Below are 21,127 nucleotides of genomic sequence, written 5' to 3'. Positions count from 1 at the left end.
CTTACCTAGGGGGTCTCCCCAGAATTGGCAGGCATGTCCCTGCAGGTCCTAGACAGAGGGGCCAGTGGGCTCTGCGCATTGCCCCTGCCTGCAGGTACCACCCCCGCAGCACCCATTGGCTGCAGCTCCCAGCCAATGGGAGCTGCAGAGCCATTGCTCATGGTGGGGGCAGAGGCCCCCTGGCCTTCTCTCCCCCTAGGAGCTGCAAAGATATGCCTGCAGCTTCTGGGCAGCTGGGTAGGGAGCCTGCAAGCCCCTCCAACCCTCCTCCCCAGCACTAGCAGGGGTCCCGGGCCACACACACACACTCTGCACTTGCGGTGCCCCCAGACCACACCCCCAGAATCCCCCAGCCCAAGTTTTAGTCAGGGGTATATAGTACAAGCCATGGACAGGTCATGGGCCAGGCAGCAAACAAAAATTCACAGCCTGTGACCTGTCCATGACTTTTACTAAAAATACCCATGATTAAAATGTAGCCTTAATCATTATCCCTGGCCTGGCAGGGATGTGACAGCCTTGTCAGCAAGGGTGGAATCTACATACATCCAGGGGCATCCTATGATACAGCAATTTCATAATAACTTCATCATATCAATCAAAACTCTTAAGTTGTACAGGCAGATTCCCCAAGTCATCACAGGGTCATCAACATACAAGTTGAAGGAACCAAGACTGAGGGAGGAACAGAAAGCAAGACACACATCTAACTCATAGATGAAAGAGGACAGTGATGGATAATAACTACCGGGAGGGGAAGAGGATTGGAGAAAAGAGAGATTATGTGCAGTTTGAAAAGACTGAAGGTGGAAGAAAGAAGTGTTGGAAGTAACAGGAGGAACAGCGTGTGAGAGAGAGGAGGAGACCCCACCATGAGAAAGGCTGTACCAGATGGGAAGTGCCAAGTTTCAGTGAGTGCAAGGAGATGGAGGGACATGAGACACAGATCAGAAGCTGCAGCATATATGTTTGAGGTGGCCCAGCCATTCCACTGGAAGTGGCAGAAATGAAAGCGGAGGTGGTGAGGATGAGACTAGTCCATGTGTGGGAGGAGAGAAGGCTAGGGCAGGGTAATAAGTGTCCTCGCCAGAGATGGAGAGACAGCAGAGGAGGAAGCAATGTGGGATGTGGATATGCGAGGATGAAAAGATGGATTCATCAGACTCTTACTCTGCCTACCTATTCCGAGGAAAACACAGGTGTACGTGTGCACCTCTCCCCTGTGTCACCTCTGCCCACAAGACACCAATGCATACTGCTATGAGCTTTCAATATGCATTAACTAGCCTCACCCCTGCCCCCAATGTCACAACGACAACAACACTGGAAACTAAAACAATCAGACAGAACATCTGCAAGCCCTTATGTTCCAACAATTAGCAAGCCTCCTTAGCTGGACATGGAGCGTATTTGAAGAACAGCACATTCCCTTCATTAGTTGGACCCCAAAAAACGACTGAAAATGATTACTTCTTTCCACGCACACGGCAAAGAATGACCTTTCAAGAAACTGGGTTGGCTTTCATGGCCAGAAAAAAAAAAAGTCTTTCCATAAACAATTAGTCCTCTAGTAACTGTTAGCATCAGGTAAATTCAGAACAGTTAATAAGAGCAATTTAAATACCAAGAGACAAAAAAACCACTTTCCAGACATTGTTACTATGTGTGTCTGAGTCTCTGACAAGAGGAGATGATCAGAGCCATTTTCTTTGCAGATTCAGAGATGCTAACTTGACTTAACGTAAGTACTAGGTAGAATGGAAAAAGTTTGCTATCCATTATTCCCAAAGTAATGGAGCTCAGAGTAGAAAGCCTATTCTATATTCTGTTACAGGAGGGTTTTTGAACAAGGACAACAACACAGCAAACACAACATGAAGGAAACCAATTAATGGAAAAGATTGTAGAAAGAATGACATTTAGAAGACAAAGAAAAAATCATTGAGAAGTTTTAAAGAATAGTGAGAAAAGTGGTATTTCCTTGCTGTAACTAGTTTTGGGGTTTTTTTAATACACATTTATGTACAATTAACCAGGGATCGCTTTCAAAGTCAATGCAATGGCAAGGTATTTGTAAAACATATAGTGTAAAAATGTACCTACTATTTTGAAGGAGCTCAGAATGCAGAAACAAAAGCATATTGCATGCTAATGTTTTACACTGACCATGGGAAATTGACACTGGCTCTTTCAGCTCTGTAATTTTTCACTACGCACAGCACAGCAGCACAAATGCCATGTTACATTGCTAAATGGGAGATCTGGATTATACAACGCACCCCGGCCTCCTCGACTTTGGGCTACTAGAAGTCTAGGGCAAAGTACAGAAAAACATGTCAGCGCTTTGCAGTTGCATCAGAAACAGAAAACAGACACCCCTAGCAGCTGTAGAATAAAGGATCATTCAGTTTCATATGGCAACACTTACTTAATAGTTAAAGCAGTTTTTGAAACATTGAACTACAAACGTTAAATACTCTAGCATAGAAAAGGACAGTTAAAACTGAACAGGCATGCTAAGCTTAACAGTAGAATGCAACACAAGACCCTACCTGTTTCATCGCTGTCTCTCCAATCTTGTCAGAGTGCTTACGAATGCTCTCCAGAAAGTCTTTGAGGTCTGACATGGAAACATCTTTTATCTCTTCACGCAGTTTAGGGATATTATCCACCATGATCTTGCAGAAGCGGTAGTGGCTCACCTGTGGCAGGTATGTATGCTCAAGGTGCTCTAATGTCTTCAATGCAGGGTAATGTCTGGGAAGAGTGTAAATCAGACTCAGAAGTATACAAGACTATTCTGGTGTTCCACTTGACATCAGAGGATGATGGCAATAAATTAGCACTTCTATATACCCTGGATCTCAAAACACTGTACAGAAGTACACATACCTCAATGCTCCTGTACAATATAAGGGAGAATTATTCTCACATTTGCAGTTAGATAAACTGAGGTTTAGCAAGGTTAAAGTGTGGACATACTCTGAGAAGTGACTGTGTAAAATGGCTCTGCTTTACTAAAGAGATGTCTGTCTTGTGCCCATTGAGAGTCGGATCTGGCTACCTGTCTAATGATTTCAATATTGCCAAGCACTGTTAAAAGCTTCCCATCCTAGAAGTGGCTGCATTTAAGTGGCAGATCAAGTAATTCCTATATATCCCTTACATACCGCACAGGGGTGCCGTAAGGCACAGCATTTGAAACGCACTTTGAAATCCCTGGCTAAAAGGCGCCATAGGAATGGAAACTGTTATTCGTACCCAGCTTCATTTATTTATTTTACTATAGTGCCAGAGGCCCCCATGAGAATCGAGACTAAGTGCTGCTTGGGATACAACGACCATCGTTGGCCCAAAAAGCTTTGCTCTGATGCTGTTACTTCCATTCCTAGGTACTTCATATTTGAGCATGAATTCACATTTACATAGCACTCACCTTCCATCCAAAAGGACTAAGCTACGCTAGCTGATCGTGAACGTAACAGATCTGACGAAGGGAAAACCATCAGAACATTGGTCCACCTAGCCCAGTATCCTGTCTCCAAAAGTGACTGACACCAGATGCTTCAGAGGGAATGAACAGACCACAGCAATTTATCGACTGATCCATCCAGTCGTCCAGTCCCAGCACGTAAACCTTGACTATGGAGCTGTTAGCGATATCTCTGAAAAATTATTTTGATCATCACTAACATGTCTCTAGGGTAAAATAAGGCAACCATAACAGGACACAGTTTTGGAGAGGTAATACAGAATACCATGCCCAAAGGGAAAAGCTGGGGAGGTGAAAATTTAAGTAGGTACACAGCAGAGATGAAATTTGGCCAGGAGAACGGGAGTAAAAAACCCCAACTCAAGCAAAATACGTGCTTAGGCATAAAATATGCACTACCATGTCACTTAAAAAAATAACACTCAAATCTCTTTTCAAAACAATAGTTATGTAAACAGAGAGTCAAGTCGGGGAAATTATTTTAACTAAAAATTGAAAGGACCATTAAGAGCAGCAGTCACACGGTTTAACCTTGTAACATGGGGCACTATTTATATTACAGTGGGGTACAAAAAGCTATTTACAATAAAATGTAATCCCCTCTGGAGAGAGAAACTTAAGAGTGGACGGAAAGCCAGAGCTTAAACTGGAGGAATAAACACACATTGGGGTTTTGTTATATTTTAGGATATTGTTTATTGAAGTAGAAGATGCTAAAATGTGGCCTGCAGAGACAGTGTGTGTTCACTGATGAGGTCTATGACTGCCTGCCGAAAACAAAGTCTAAAATATCTGGAGCAGGGAGTAAGTGCAGAGGCCAGTGATTCTTATTAATGAAGTAATGCAGCTTTAGCCCCAAAGTCCTTGGTGAGTTCTTAGCACAAGCAAGGCTTCCAACTGTGTTCTGCTCTCTCGGACAAGAACAGCGGCGCCTCAACCCACTTCAGAAATCTGATATTTTTGTATCTAACAACATTTGACATGAGGTTATCTTTCACCCCAAATGATCCCAAAGTGCTTAACAAGCTACATGCACTGAGGGATCATTTCACCAATGAAATGCAAATGCTTTTGGGGTAAAAGGATGGCAGTCAGGTACACAGATGGGCAAGAAGGCATTTTTGGCCAAGAATATTGCCCTGGTGATCTCTCATGTACAAACCCAGAGCAGAAAGGATCTCATACTTCACTCTCTTGTCTAAACTGGCCACATACAATTTAGTGAGACTTTACTGGCATAAAGAGCTGTGCAAGTGTTACCAAAGAGGACATCCCTCAGCTGTCAGCCAGTGGTTGGAAAAATCCCCTTAGAGCCGTACACTGTTTTGGGGGTTTGTCAGCAGTCTGTCTGTCAGCAGTGTTGAATCCTAATGCAGTGACAGGTTCGTGCATCGAGCAATATCTCCACCATCCCTCTTTTTCTCCCAGGTTCAGGTACAATTTTTCCTCATCACTTTGTGAGACTAACGAGTCCTGATCACCTGAGGAAATCTCTCTCGCTTCCTTGTGTTTTGGACACTGGAGAAGGAAGTGTTGGGTCTCATTCTCTCCTGTCCTGTGGGTTGCACAGTCAATCCTCTCTCGGTTTGGACTGTACTTTGTTCTTCGTTTCCAGCATGTCACACATAGTAAACCAACTGAGACTGGGTATTCAAACCTGAAGTTTACACTACCAACCCATCCCCTATGGGCTATCAAGAAAAAAGACAGGAGGAGACAGCTGCAAAAAGGGCAAGTTTTGCTGCTTTAGTAAATGGAGCCATCAAATCCAGACAAAAACTAAGTGTTCAGATTTTACTTAAATATGGCCCTCAATAATAATTTCTGTACAAGTCAAAATAAATCAATCAAAAGAAAAATTGAAGTGATTCTCAGAATCAGTTCATGGAAACACTATATAGAATGAGGGAATCATATGGCATATGAATTCCTTTCAGTTCACACCACTGTGATCAGATCCAGCTTCCTTCCCCTCCCCCCCCCCCACAAACACACACACACACACCCCACAATAGCTACGAATCCCAGCTGCAACTAACATTTTAATGAACATGTCATCGGTCAACAGATAAGCCCCTCACCAATGCTATACACATAGTCAAAAATGGACAAACTAGTAGGCTACTTTATACCATGCTCAGAGATACTAATGGGGAAAACCCCTTACTGAACAGCTAAATAACTAACTCTAACTTCTAAGCTCTAACTTCCCCCACTCTAGTCTGACTTTCAGGTGCGACGCGTATCAATTTATGCAAGGCTCTGGGGGATCCAGAAGCACAGGGGCTGATAGTATTTGTTGGGTAAAGGAATGAGGGGGGAGGCATTTCATGTCTAGTAAGCTATTTCTGGTTTGCAGCAACTGCTAGTTCAATGTTTTTTATGTGACTGAATGGTGAGCCTAGGATAGGGATTTTGTGTGTATGTGTCAAATTGAAACATATAAATAAAAATGTACGTTACTATGAACCTATTCTCTAGAAAAACCTGGTATATGAGGAAAGATTATACATTGTTACAACTACTATTCTAATCTGCACCTGCATTTGGATTAGACTGATGAAAGGATGAGCAGAAGAGTGGTTTGAGAGCTACTAATGAGAAATTAGATAGTTTCAAAGCTGAGCAAACTGCAGTATAGATCTCTCAACTCCTGAGAACCTCTTTGTTGAGTTTAACTTAGACCTCCACATTGGTGCTTTGTGATTCTTCAATATGCATCAGTCTGTAAAATTTACCTTTTAGATTTCATTTGCTCTCTCAGTTTGCTGTACATCTCCAGAACTGGGGAGAAAAGAAAAAAGATACATACATTAAAGACAAAATAAATTAAATCTAGATGAAACTGTACAAGTAGCAATGATCAATTTCAGATTCCTCACCAGGAAGACACAATGTTAGTTTATCAACGGTAGCAGAAATATTTCTCTGTTGTAGTCGACATTGCTTCAGCTCTTCCATTGCTACTACCAACTTAAAGAGAAGAAAATTAAATTAAATTACGCCAACAGTGGTAAACAAACAGCTTGTATGTACATCTCTATGGTGTACTCATCTCTCAACAAGGTCCCCACAGTAGGTCTACAACAATACCTGCTAAGAGCGCTAAGGAACTCATTTATTCACTCATGGAGTAGGGAAGAATTTCGAACCCACAGGAAGTTACTAAGCAAAGTTCTATGTCTGTGTAATGCAGTAGGTTAGACTGGCTCATTATGATCCCTTTTGGAAACAATCTATGAACTGTACTCCACTCCACATATGCAAAACAGTATGGTCCCCCTCCTAGCATAACGAAAGCAAGACTTTATGGATGCACAGGAGCCAGCAAACAGAGCTGTAAACAGGGGAGTTTGAGTGGGAGTTCTATTAGAGGAGAAGGGAGGAAGCAAACTCCCGGTTCTTAGGGGCAGAAAGTGAGGTTTTTTGTGGGTAGTGTGTTTGTTCTGTTATGTGTGGGGGTCTTTTTTTTTCCCTTTTTCAGTTTGTAGAGGCTGGTAGGGGGCAGTGTGCTGTGAGAGAAGCAGAGCCCTGATTAGGGGGCCTATAAAAGCAGCCAAACAGCCAGCCAGTGGCAGAGGTGCAGCAACACAGGAGCCAGCGAACACGGGTGTAAACAAGGGAGTTTGAAAGGGGAGGTGGGGGAAGGAGTGTGTGTTGTGTTCTGATTTTGTTTTGGTGTTTGTTTGCGGTTTTGGTTGTTAAGAACATAAGAACAGACATACTGGGTCAGACCAAAGGTCCATCCAGCCCAGTAGCCTGTCTACCGCCAGTGGCCAATGCCAGGTGCCCCAGAGGGAGTGAACCTCACAGGTAATGATCAAGTGATCTCTCTCCTGCCATCCATCTCCACCCTCTGACAAACAGAGGGTAGGGAAACCATTCCTTACCCATCCTGGCTAATAGCCATGATTGGACTTAACCTCCAGGAATTTATCTAGTTCTCTTTTAAACCCTGTTATAGTCCTAGCCTTCACAACCTCCTCAGGCAAGGAGTTCCACAGGTTCACTGTGTGCAGCGTGAAGCAGAACTTCCTTTTATTTGCTTTAAACCTGCTGCCCATTAATTTCATTGGGTGGCCCCTAGTTCTTATATTATGGGAACAAGTAAATAACTTCTCCTTATTCACTTTCTCCACACCACTCATGATTTTATAGACTCTATCATATTCCCCCTTAGTCTCTTCTTTTCCAAGATGAAAAGTCCTAGCTTCTTTAATCTCTCCTGATATGGGACCTGTTCCAAACCCCTAATCATTTTAGGTGCCCTTTTCTGAACCTTTTCTAATGCCAGTATATCTTTTTTGAGATGATGGGACCACATCTGTACGCAGTATTCAAGATGTGGGTGTACCATGGATTTATATAAGGGCAATAAGATATTCTCCGTCTTATTCTCCATCCTTTTTTAATGATTCCTAACATCCCGTTTGCTTTTTTGACTGCTGCTGCACACTGCGTGGACGTCTTTAGAGAACTATCCACGATGACTCCAAGATCTTTCTCCTGATTAGTTGTAGCTAAATTAGCCCCCATCATATTGTATGTATAGTTGAGGGTATTTTTTCCAATGTGCATCACTGTACATTTATCCACATTAAATTTCATTTGCCATTTTGTTGCCCAATCACTTAGTTTTGTGAGATCTTTTTGAAGTTCTTCACAGTCAGCTTTGGTCTTAACTATTTGAGCAGTTTAGTATCATCTGCAAACTTTAACACCTCACTGTTTACCCCTTTCTCCAGATCATTTATGAATAAGTTGAATAGGATTGGTCCTAGAACTAACCCTTGGGGAACAACACTAGTTCCCCCTCTCCATTCTGAAAATTTATCATTTATTCCTACCCTTTGTTCCCTGTCTTTTAACCGGCTCTCAATCCATGAAAGGATCTTCCCTCTTATCCCATGACAACTTAATTTACGTAAGAGCCTTTGGTGAGGGACCTTGTCAAAGGCTTTCTGGAAATCTAAGTACACTATGTCCACTGGATCCCCCTTGTCCACATGTTGGTTGACCCCTTCAAAGAACTTTAATAGATTAGTAAGACATGATTTCCTTTTACAGAAACCATGCTGACATTTGCTCAACAATTTATGTTCTTCTATGTGTCTGACAATTTTATTCTTTACTATTGTTTCAACTAATTTGCCCGGTACTGACATTAGACTTATCGGTCTGTAATTGCCAAGATCACCTCTAGAGCTCTTTTTAAATATTGGTGTTACATTAGCTATCTTCCAGTCATTTTTTTCTTTTTGGGGTTCTTGGGGATTTTTGGTTTTCCTCTTTGGTTGGTTGGTTGGTGTTATGGAAGTGGTTTGAGTCTGTTTTTCCCATAAGGTTTGCCGGTTCTAATCTCTGTTAGAAGCATCAGTTCCACCCCCCTCACCCAGAAACAGATTATCTCTCCACACACTTTGCCAGTGGTTGTCAAATTTTAAATGGCCAAAGTATCACAGCCTCCACCACTTCCTGTGGGAGACTAGTCCTCACCCCAATAGGTCTTTTTCTTTTCCTTCTATGTAGGTTCTTATACTGCATTCACCCATTGTCTATCTTTGCACCTTTCAGTAGTACATCAAGAAACGGAAGTAACGTGTCATGTGTTTGTTTTCTCATCCTCTGCCCAAGGGGAGAAGTGTGTATAGGGGAGTGTTTTGCGTTGGATTTCCTTTTTTTAAACACAAACACACACACACACACACACACACACACAGAGTTATACATTTATGTTAGAGTAATGAGGGCAAAGAAATGTCCCTTGCACTTAGCTCCTGAGGGAGTTCATTTCAGTGTCTTGGGCTGACACCCAAGAGAAGCTCTGTCTCTCACAGAGAAGAGCTTTACCCTTATTGTAGTGAGTTCCATTGTGACCGAAGAGCAGAGCTGTTGGCCATGGTCTTCCTCCCATATGCAGAGCCTCTTTCTTTCCTGATATCAAGTCTAACTTTTCCTTTTCTTAATCATATCCCTTTATTCTCCTAGCTATGCCTCCCTGGATCAGCCTAAATAATCTCCCCCATTCCTTGGTGTTTACTCCATTCAGACTCTTGTACACTGATGTCCTCTCGGCCGTCACTAAGTTATTACTTGGCTATCTCAATCTCTTCCAGAGCCAGTCCTACAGATGCATGAACAGTGCACTCACCAGCAGTACACTGTTGGGGGTCACAGTTTTTCAAAACACTGATATTTACCACAGGGAACTATCCAACATTGGCAGGAAGATGGAATAGGTCTTTTCCACATCTTAAGCCCATAAGCCAAAGTACTTTCTTTGAAAGTACTGGCAATAAAGTGAATTTCTCTGTGAACTAGGAAGATGGAAGAGGAGAGAAGAGCAGAAGATTTCTATGGGAGTAAGGAACAAGTGGTGAGAGTCCCTCCAGGAGGACAAGAAGATGAGTTGCAGGAATAGGCATTTCTAGACACTTCTCAGATATTATATATATATGCACACAACTGGCACTTATCTTTCTTCATATATCAGTGCCTCTAGCTCACTGACCACTTGTGTTGCTATCCAACAATTTCCCTTCAATTTCTCAATATCCCTTTAGTTTTAAGATGTAGAAGACTGAATGCAGTTAAAGGGGAAAATCACATCCAAAACATACAGAGTTTCACTTGCTCCATGGTACGATGCCTCCACATATGCAGCTGAAGACCGCACTGACTTTTACTACTGCCGTACTGCTCTGCAAACTGGGACCCTGATCCTTCAGTGTTTATTGACACTAGTTAGGGGTGAAGGATTGAGCCCACTGTTTGTCCATTATCACTTCAAAGTCTTCCTGCTTTCCAGGTTCCCCCCCACTGAGTTTTAATCCACGAATTATGGAAAGGGATAGTCACTTCATACACATCCCCATTACATTTACTGAAAATTAGGTACAGGTATCACAAGTATTTTACAGATTTAACACTATGGTCACACAAGTGATCACTAGTATTGCCCACACAGCTGTGGAGTTCTGAAACTACAAGTCTCTGCAATCTATCAGTATTATAATACATTAAAATATTCAAAGCAAATAGATCATATAAGGGAGGCTTTTAAAAATACAGGGCTTACTTCCTTCCCCTCACTCTGCAGTTTTCTATTCGTGTCTGTCACTTGATGCTGTGGGAGGAAATGGGAAAAAAAACATATTAATTTTAAAATTTACATGTAATCAAGAGGGTTTTTGGTTGCTTGCACAAGAACCTTTACTAGGGGTTTCACCAGCTTCCACGCAATTTCTTACAATTTTCTTCTGCACCCCGTAAAATAGATGAGGTTAATTTGTTTTTTTGTTCATCAAAAGGCATTCAGTGGATTTTCTGACATAAGGAAAGATCCGAAGAGCAGCACAGGTGATATGAAGGTGGACGTGGAAGAGTTTCTTGCCAGTTACTAGACACCAGTGGAAAACAGCAAGGGGTAACACGGCTAGATGCCACCTTTGAAAAGCTGTGCCCCCCAGCACAATATTCTGCAATTGTTATTCATGTAAAGTAGTACCTCCCTCCTTGAATTCCATTCTGTATGAGTAAAGGAGGCATAATCTGGTCCCTAAGTCAAATGCATTTTTTGTCAGCAAGTGAATGACTTCTTAAAAACTGAATATCAATTAGCTCACTTGTTTCATAATACAGTTTATATGAACTGTTCAAAGTAGTTAACATGGATTCATCCATTTCTCCCCTTCCCTGTCAACATGGTACCTGCTCTTGAAACAGAGATGTTCAATCCTGCAAAGTCTACATTCTGTGGATCAACAGTTAAAAAGTTTATAATTATAAAGGGCACTGTGCTTGCTCCTATACAACACACAGAAATTAAAATAGTTCCTGCCGCAAAGACCTTCCAAACTAAGTGGTTTACATATTGTAAACAGGACTGGCTGCCTCCCATGGATGCCTGTGTAGCACAAGGTCAAACTACAGGGAGCCTGCCTCAGTTTCCCCTCTTGGACTGGTCAAATAAATTTCATTTCAGGCTTTTTCTTGGTCAGAAATTATCCCTCACTGGGGACTGAGCTCATTAATATAAAATAACTTGCAAATAAAATTCAGACCCCAAAACAAGGTCCATTCATAAGTCCACACAACAAAAGGTTTCTCTTCCTCCACCCAGAATATACTCCCTGGAGCCTTTGCCATCCTTCCCCGGCTTGGTCAGGTTTTTTTCCAGGCCTCTCTGCCCTGGAGAGCCTCTCTCTCTGCAGACACTATCACAGCTTCCTGAGCTTCCTCCTTCATTGCAGCCACCTGCTGCACTGTATAGGGAATTATCCAATTCACCCCAGGTGAACTGGATAATTCTGTCATCAGGGTTCACTAGCCCAAGCTCTTCAGCCCTTAAGGGGCAAACCACCCTATTATACATATTCTTTGGACAGGGAGGAAAAACTGACCAAAAAGAATTTTGGTAGCATACACATTCGAGCTTAGCAGCAGATCAGTGCAATACTGTGTGCCTGCAAGCTTCCATTGGATTTCAGCTTCTTGTTCAGCTCTCTCATTATTGAATTTTAAAAACTAATCCATAACTTAAAAAAATTACTTGAATTCATTGGATTTTATACAAAAGCAGCAAGAGGCAGGATCACAGCACCCTGAGCCGCCACAGAGAACAAAAAAACATAGTGGATTATAAGAGCAAGCAGCCCACCCTCATCACCTCTATTTCCAGCAGAAGAGAAGCTGAGCTTATACCAGGGGTGGGCAAACTTTCTGGCCCAAGGGCCACATCTGGGTATGGAACTTGTATAGTGGGCCATGAATGCTCACAAAATTGGAGGCTGGGGTGCAGGAAGGGGTGAGGGCTCCGGCTGAGGGTGTGGGCTCTGGGGTGGGGCCAGAAATGAGGAGTTCAGGGCATGGGAGGGGGCTCCAGGCTGGGGGCAAGGGGTTGGGGTACAGGGGAGTGAGGGCTCCAGCTGGTGGTGCAGGCTCTGGAATGGGGCTGAGGATAAGGGGTTGTGGGTGCAGTAGGGTGCTTTGGGCTGGGGATGCGGGGGAGTGAGGGCTCCGGCTGGGGGTGCGGGCTCTGGGGTGGAGCTGGGGATGAAGGGCTGGGGGTGCAGGAGGTGCTTTGGCCTGGGACTGAGGGATTTGGAGGGCGGGAGGGGGATCAAGGCTGGGGTAGGGGGTTGGGGTGCAGGCTCCGGGTGATGCTTACCTCAAGCAGCTCCCAAAAGCAGCAGCAGCAGCATGCCCCCCCTCCAGCTCCTACACGTGGGCGTGGCCAGGCAACTCCACGCACTGCCCAGTCTCCACGCACTGTGGTTCCTGGCCAATGGGAGCTGCGGGGGTGGCGCTTGGGGCCAGAGCGGGGACATGTCACTGCTTCTGGGAGCCACACGGAGTAGGGAAAACCCCCAACCCCACTCCCCAGCTGGAGTGCCGGAGCAGGGCAAGCCAAGGACCCCACTCCCAAGCGGGACCTGGAGGGCCGGATTAAAACGTCTGGAGGGCCGGATGCGGCCCCCTGCCCATAGTTTGCCCACCCCGGCTTATACTCAACTCTTCACCTTGTCATGATTCCCTTATATGAAACCATTACTCACCACAAACTCTGATGTCTTGACCAATTGCTATGGCTGCCGTAGCAAGGATCTGCTGCTGCAGCCATGCTGAGGAAAGTGCAGCAACCAAGATTCCTGAATGGATTAGTACCAGTGAACCATGTCAGACTGACACCCTAGAAATGAGGTCCTCTGCTTATCCATTACAACATGTATGGCAATGAAAACTTCCCCTATATCACCCCACAATGTACCTCAAACGTGACCTGGAATACTCCAGTTCTAGAGATGGGAGGATCATTCAGTCTCCGTCAGCCATTCAACCCTTTACATCTCTCACAAGAACGCTGACAAGACAAATAATTATGATGTTGGGAGGAGGATCTATGATAGAAAGAGGACCAAGACCCAACTCATTCCACAGTAGCCGCTGATTGGTCAACAGATGGCAATGATTTTTGGCCACTTCCAACTTGGGTCAGATTGAAACTGGTGACCTAGCAGTGAAAGGCTTTATACAGCCATCCCAATACCAGCTGCCTGAACTGTCCAGACCCCATGACTGCCAGACTTTAACTGCTTGTGCTTGTTACCATAAACTTATCGCACTGCAGGCAAGAAGGATTCACCTCATGACTTAACTTTTTACAACTTCACTGGAGCGGTCGCATAGCGGCGCTCCCCACACCTCCTGCAGTAGGTTCAGTTCTCCTGGCTCACTGCCCTACACAAAAACTGCTCATTTCCTTTATGATGTCCTGAGATATTTCGAGTAGGAGCATGGTATCTCCTCTGAAGATTATTTTATTTTCTTATACCCCGAAAATCCTACTACGAAAAAGAATTCACGTAGGCTAATTTAAACCTGCTCCAAAAATGATGCCAAGTCTATACAAGTCTTCTATTAAAATTACATCTCAATCCCAGCTAAAGCAAAAACGAACAGGAATATGTTCCACCCTTGTACATTTTCAGTTTTTTTAGAGGCACAGACACACACAGAAAAACAGATGATTATTTACATAGGAGTTCCATAGACACACACAGAGCTTTTCAGACAAAGGGATTTGGAGATTTTATAATCTAAGACAGACAAGCACAGCAAGGGGTAACAAACAGCAGGTGGGGGCCTGGGAAGGATGAGGATATGGTAGTGAAGGATCATGAGAGGGGCTTATTTAGTTCATTCTTCTCTATATGGAACATGTGGTACCAAGCATTTGTTTAAATTAATTATAGCGTAGAGACAATCAGAAGGAGGGCAGGAGAAGAGCAATGAAAGGCCAACTGAAAGGAGTTATGAGCAGGAATACGAAGGAGAAGAGAGTGCAGTACACAGTGCTGAGGACATTCATGATACAATATTTTACCAGCCAAATAAGCATAAGGTTCTTTTACTTTTTTTAAACGAGGAGATTAAATGTAAAATAGTGAATTAGTGCAACCTTAAGGCTGCACAGTTATAATCACAAAGAGTAAGCAGAAGTTTAAATGCTGTTATGATTAGAAATTTGTCCAGGTAAAAGTGATGCCTCTTTGAAGATCTGTTCCTGTGAATACAGTATTTAGTTTCATCTGGGTTACTTTTCTTGCAAAATATAAGTTGCTACTACTGTTAGCTAAGGGAGGTAAACCATAATGAACCAGCGTCCCAGTGGGGAGCTGCATTGTTGGAGATATCTTCTGGATGAGTTGTAAAAAAAGAGAGTTCCTGACTATGTGTCAGCCTTAATAAGCACACAGTGTTGCCTGAAAAAGTTAGAGGACTTAACCCTGATGTTCTGATGCAAATTTCAACTTCAATTCTGACCACCTAAAATGGACACAGAATTCTTCTTCACTTTGTATTGTGCCAGGTTTCACTCCAGCGGTGTTAGCACTTCAATGGCATGCTGGGGGATGGGGTTGAGTCCTGCTATTTAGAGTGCCTGAAAGGCAACACTGTAAATATAAGATTACACAGAACTCTAGAAACTTAAACAAAAGCATATATAAATGATAAATGCTGCAGGTGAAATACTGAAGATGTAGATTTAATGCATATGCTATGGAACTATGTAAGACTAAAACTACTGAGGAAAAAAACAAAAACAAATACTGTAGAGAATGAATAGTTGAAAAAAAATGAACATTCTCCGCTGGATCCGTGGATGGGTCTCCAGGGAAACCCTCATGAGAAGGATTCCACCACTTTTTACAAACAAGATTTCTGCATTCTTCTCCTCTGGGGCCATTTTATAAATCAGATGGCTATGGAAATCAAGGGATCCCTAAGTGTACATGAAGGGACTTCACAGTGTGCCACCCATAAAGAAGTGATTTATAGGCTGGGAAATCACAAGAAGTCTTTTCAAAGAATGTGGTATTCTTGGCTAGAAACAATGATACAAGAGTAGGCTGTTCCTTTCATATGTTCTGTGGCCTTAATCCTGCAATTGGCACTGCCCGTCAATGGGCCTCCGAGCGAGAGCAGGAGTTTCCCTGCATGCATCACTGCAGGATGGTAGGCCTGTATGAGTAAAACCTGGAGTCCTGCTAGGACATGCCTTACACATACACTGCAATAAAAAAATGTATGGTTACTTTTAAAACCTCAGCATATTAGAACATGAAAAACTTTTCTTTACTCTCCAAAGAATTTTTCCTGGGAAATTTTTAGTATTTTCCCCTGCCACATCTTCTGCACTTAGACTTCCATACAACCACCCAAAGGTCCCACATCAGGCTGCCCCATCCTTCCAAGTAAGAAAGGCTAACTGTGTTACACTCTGGAGACAATCAAGGTGTCTTTTGGAGGGGAGGGTGGTTGTCATTGTCCCTAAAGAGCCAGCAATTCACTGTCCTTGGATGGTTTCTGTCAAACTATCTGTGACTCCTTGAAACCTGTTGAAGCTGTTGAAACCTGTAACGAAACTAGGCCTCAAGAATACACATCAATCATGCCCTACCACCCTCAAAGCAGATATCACAAGAAAATGAGGCAGCTTCCCCAACTCCGGAAACTCAGAAGCGGGGGGTTTGTTCTGATATTTTTAGAACTGACAAAATTGTTCATTCCCCACATTTTAGGATACAGTGTCTGAGAGACAGGTCCAAGGTCACCTGTTACTCCATCTGCCCCCTATACCTAGAACAGACTCCATTATCATCTGGTTTCTCCGTTTCCCCTCAGAGCTCAGCCCTGGGTTGCTTGCCACTGCTGATCTGCACTTAAAGCTTATTTCACTCAGTGGACTAGTATAAGCAATACTGGCAAAAGTGCAGTCTTTTGCTGGTATACGGCATGTCTACACTAGAAGGGTTTGCTAGTATAGATATAGTGGTATAAATGACCAGCAAAGCTTTTCTAGTGTAGGCGAGACCTTGGTCCTTCTGACGTTTCAGGGTATGGCTACACTGCACTGAGGGGGCAGGGAGTGATTGCAAAGCATGGAGGCATAACTGAGCTAGCTTTAATCTAGATAGCTAGGGTATCAAAAGCAACGAAGCCACAGCAGCACACAGTGTACAAGCCTTGATGGGACCCGGGTTATATACTCAAAGGGCCAGACTGCACTGAAGTCCATGCTGTCGTAGCCTCATTGCTATTGGTATCTGAGGTAGCTCATGTATGTCTACATGAGCTGCAATCACACTGTCAACTGCAAGGTACACATACCCAGGGCAACCACACTGCAAAACACTCCAACTACACAGAGTGAATGAATTAGCAGCTGATCAGTTGTAACATGAGCTACTGCATCCCCAACTTCATTACCAGCTTGAAGCTTCAACCCATCCCTCCTGATGGACCAGCCAGCTCAAGCTTAAATCACCCCTTAACTCAAGCTAGATTTATGGGGGGAACGGGATGGGAGTGATGTTAGGAGCAAAGCTACACCTCAAGCTAACAATGTAGTGAAGACAAGCCCTAAGTCAGAAATGAAAATATTTCATTGTGCCACAATATTACCCTTTGATAGAAGAGATATGTCTTTGCTAAATTTCTCTCTTACCTTAAGCTTCTGGGCTTCTCCCCTAACTTTCAGGAGCTCTGTGATGGAATCTACAAAGCCCTGGTAATGGAAGTTGCACATTTTCTCAATCTCTCGGTCATGGTTTCGAATTCGGGCTTCCAGTTTTTCCATGAAACGACCATGCTCTTCACCATCATAGACAGACCTAAGAAAGAGGAGTTTCCAAGGAGGTTAGAATTGTGTTACCTGTCTATATAATTACTTAGAATAAATTCACAAAATGCTAGTTGTTAAACAATAACCAATAGCCTCTGGACAGAGTTGGGGGGGGGTTAAAGTGGCGCTTTACTTCTACTTTTAACTCATGTTTGAGGATATTCTTGTGTCACACATGTTCTTCTCTTTTCCATTCAACAAACAATTGCTTTCATTCCTGTTTCTCTCACAGACCACAACGTTTCTACTCAGGGCACTGGTAACTGGACACAGAACCTTCCTCCTCTATTTAGGTCAGCAGTTCAAATCCAGTTAGGCCAACAGAGACCAAAACTGGCTGCTATTTGACGGGTGATTGGTAGCCTTTATGAAGTGACTCTGTGGGCTTCAGACCAGCTCCCAGAGGACAAGTCACATGAGAAAAGCACAGTCTCTGCTGACACAAATTGCCCCCTTGTTAGCACGGTCAGCAGGGCTGCTGGAATAAGTGGGACATGGGACTGAACTCCCCACCTCACCTCCCAAATGGCCCTTCCCTGTCAGAGGTAACGAACAAAGGCAGGAAGGCCTGGTGGAAGCTTGCATTCATCCTCCATGTTGGGGAAAAATAGGTAATCTCCAGAGAGGTCAATCCAACAACATCCATACGCACAAAATTCACATTCACGGAAGTCATTCAACAGGATTTCTTGGGTTCCCATATTTATTCAAACAAAGAACTCCCATATAAGATTTGATTACTCCCTGCATGGAAAGCTCAGACTGACACCTAAAAAAAACAAACAAAATCAAACAATGTTCTTTTTACTCCGTACATCAGAGACAGAAAACACTGTAACAGCATCATCACCGACAATTCTGTGAGGTGGACTAGATTACAACTCATCCATCGACAGATATATTGCCTCCGTAAGCCTAACAAACTTGGTCTTGGCAGCAAACATAAGCAGATGTTATTCCAGAAAGATAAAAGAGTGATGTAAAGTATGAAAGGTACTTTTTTTCTGATCATAAGCACATTAATTTTCTAACATGAGCGGAAAGATTTTAAATACAGGCTTACAATCCATAGGATATTCTGAAGACTGTGAGAATTTTAAGACATCTAATTCTGAATTTAGCCTTCTTGACTGACTCACTGATTTTCCTGCAAACCTCGACGTTTACAGCAATTGTGTTAAAAAGGTGATGTCATGTAATTTCAGAGACCAAATACCTTAATTCACTATTGCTGTCCAAAAATAAAAGGAGTACTTGTGGCACCTTAGAGACTAACCAATTTATTTGAGCATGAGCTTTCGTGAGCTACAGCTCACTTCATCAGATGCATACCGTGGAAACTGCAGCAGACTTTATATATACACAGAGAATATGAAACAATACCTCCTCCCACCCCACTGTCCTGCTGGTAATAAATGGCCTAACTTCATTATCATGCACATTGTGTAAAGAGTTGTCACTTTGGATGGGCTATCACCAGCAGGAGAGTGAATTTGTGTGGGGGGGTGGAGGGTGAGAAAACCTGGATTTGTGCTGGAAATGGCCTAACCTGAAGATTACTTTAGATAAGCTATTACCAGCAGGACAGTGGGGTGGGAGGAGGTATTGTTTCATATTCTCTGTGTATATATAAAGTCTGCTGCAGTTTCCACGGTATGCATCTGATGAAGTGAGCTGTAGCTCACGAAAGCTCATGCTCAAATAAATTGATTAGTCTCTAAGGTGCCACAAGTACTCCTTTTCTTTTTGCGAATACAGACTAACACGGCTGTTACTCTGAAACCTATTGCTGTCCAGTGATTTGAAAGGTTGGGGATGAAAAGAAACTACAGAAATACAAAAAAACCCAACTCAACAGATGTATCAAGTAACCCTTTAGAAGAGGTGGTCAACTAGGTGGCTCCTAGTGAACATTTTAAGTAATGCTGGGGGAGAAAAGTACCTAAGTGATTTAGGAACACAGGTCTGGCTTTCAGTAGAATTTGTGCTCCTAAGTCACTTGAAAATTTCACTCTCTGAACTCAAGATAGCATCCCTAGGTGTCTACAGTAAAAATCAAAATGGGACTAAGCGCTGAGGAGGGAAATGTTGAATAATTATCCTTATGATGTATTCTGACATTGTGAGTTATGCGCTTTCAATCTCCCATTCTCAGGAGGGTCGTAATAGGGTAGAAACCCTGCATATTTAGGGTCTTTACTTATTCTGCATTGATTGCAAAAGAAAGCTTTCAAATAAGTCCAATTCTACGCACATTTCATGGTCATTGACAAAAAGCAGAGTAAAAAGGCATGCAATTCTTTGAAGTTCACAACACAGCTTCCTTCAGTGCTATCCAGTTTCTGCCTTTGGAATAAGCATCTGAAGAGACAGCGACCTGACATTCACGAAAGCTAGGATGTTGCCACAGTATCGATTATGGTAGTTTTTATTGCACTGTAATCAGGTAGAGAGTTTTGCCAAGAAACGACTTATTTAGAACTTAGAGAGAGAGTGCCATCTAGTGATGGTCTATTTATTTGCAATGCTCCTTATGTATATCCTAAATCAATACTGCACATCCTTTCTAATTACCTGCATCTTAGCTACAATCCAAAAATGCAAATATAATAGCATATATATTATTCAGCTATACAACTCCTTGGTAGACTTCACTATAAATTTAAAAGAAAATGGAAACACTAATTGAAAAAGTTCCAAGCTGACATAATGCAGTTCCACCACGGGAAAAATACTGTTTTGCATTTATGTAACACCTATTATCCAAGAGTCTCAATATGATTTATGAACATTAAGCAAGCCTCACATCTCCCTAATTTTACAGATGGCAAAACAGATACAGACGTCCAGTGACTTATTCAAGGCCAAAGAATGAGTCAGTGACAGGAAGCAACAAATCCTAAGAGTCCTAGATATCAATCATCAGCTTAAACTTAACACAGCTAAAGCCAAAACCCTTGTCTTCCCTTCAAAACTCTCCCCTTTATCCATCACTGTCTACACCACCACCATGCTCCCTGTCACTATGACCCATAAGACAGGCATCATCTTCAATTTCTGTTGGTGAGAGAGACTTGTAGAAGAGCTCTGTGGAGCTTGAAATCTTCTCTCTCACCAACAGAAGTTGGTCCAGTAAAAGATATTACCTCATTCACCCTGTCTCTCTAATATCCTGGGACCAACACAGCTACAACAGTGCAAATTATTAGGTATTTTGGCCATACTATACTCTCCTGTTGGATCACCTTTCTCCCTATATTGGGTCAGCTTTCTCCCCCTACTATTTGCATTATTCCTACATACTCTGACCTACACTCTTACTTGTCTACTTATGCCTGTGGGCATCCATCACCTAGTCTACATCCATTTTATCCAATTATTCCTCTTGCCCTCACTTCTAACGCTCTCTGGGACTCTACACCATTTGCATCCATGCTGAAACCTTGTAAAGCCCCTGGAAACGTTCCGACGGAAGTTCTGTAAAAGCGTTCCTTGTTATGTCTGCCGATTGGATGTTTCTGTTTACTGAGCACATAAAAAAATCAATTTAAAAAACAAAAAATTCAAGACTCAACTCGACCTTGGATTGTGTCACTGTGTTTCACAATGCCCATGTTCATTAAAACAAGCTTTGGTTTTGCAAAGGTCAAATGGAAAAAACTTTCCAGGAAAGTTATAAAAGGCAAATGATGGACCAGAGTCACACCAGTTTCTGTCTGACAGTCTTGTTTTTAACAAAGTTTATCCCATACAACGGGGCAGCCAAATTTCACCCATCTGAAGCCCATACTGTCAATCATCAGGGCCCCATCCAAGTGGCATGAATTGGAGCATATGAAGCCACCTTTATCTTTAACACGGTGGTGAGGATCTTTTAGTCAGGCCTACACTGCACCTCGCCACCCTGATCCACATGCTTCTCAGATCAAAAGGGAGTCGTGCATACT

At 42.9% G+C, this 21,127-nt stretch overlaps 1 protein-coding gene across 4 annotated transcripts in view; it reads right to left on the bottom strand.

Moving 5' to 3' along the window:
- Window positions 1-21,127, bottom strand: part of EXOC6B (exocyst complex component 6B) — a 449,711-nt gene that overhangs the window by 361,583 nt on the left and 67,001 nt on the right. For 3 of the 4 annotated variants that reach the window (XM_077816057.1, XM_077816060.1, XM_077816059.1), the window contains exons 2-6: window positions 17,004-17,169; window positions 10,572-10,619; window positions 6,376-6,466; window positions 6,232-6,277; window positions 2,553-2,757 (exon numbers count right to left, since the gene is read on the bottom strand). In XM_077816057.1, the coding sequence (XP_077672183.1) occupies window positions 2,553-2,757; window positions 6,232-6,277; window positions 6,376-6,466; window positions 10,572-10,619; window positions 17,004-17,169 (556 nt within the window). The remainder of the gene's footprint in view (window positions 1-2,552; window positions 2,758-6,231; window positions 6,278-6,375; window positions 6,467-10,571; window positions 10,620-17,003; window positions 17,170-21,127) is intronic. The other variant, XM_077816058.1, reaches the window with a different exon arrangement.

Source organism: Eretmochelys imbricata, chromosome 4, assembly GCF_965152235.1.
Source record: "Eretmochelys imbricata isolate rEreImb1 chromosome 4, rEreImb1.hap1, whole genome shotgun sequence".
Taxonomy (NCBI): Eukaryota; Metazoa; Chordata; order Testudines; family Cheloniidae; genus Eretmochelys; species Eretmochelys imbricata.
This window is presented reverse-complemented; position numbering and strand designations above follow the sequence as displayed.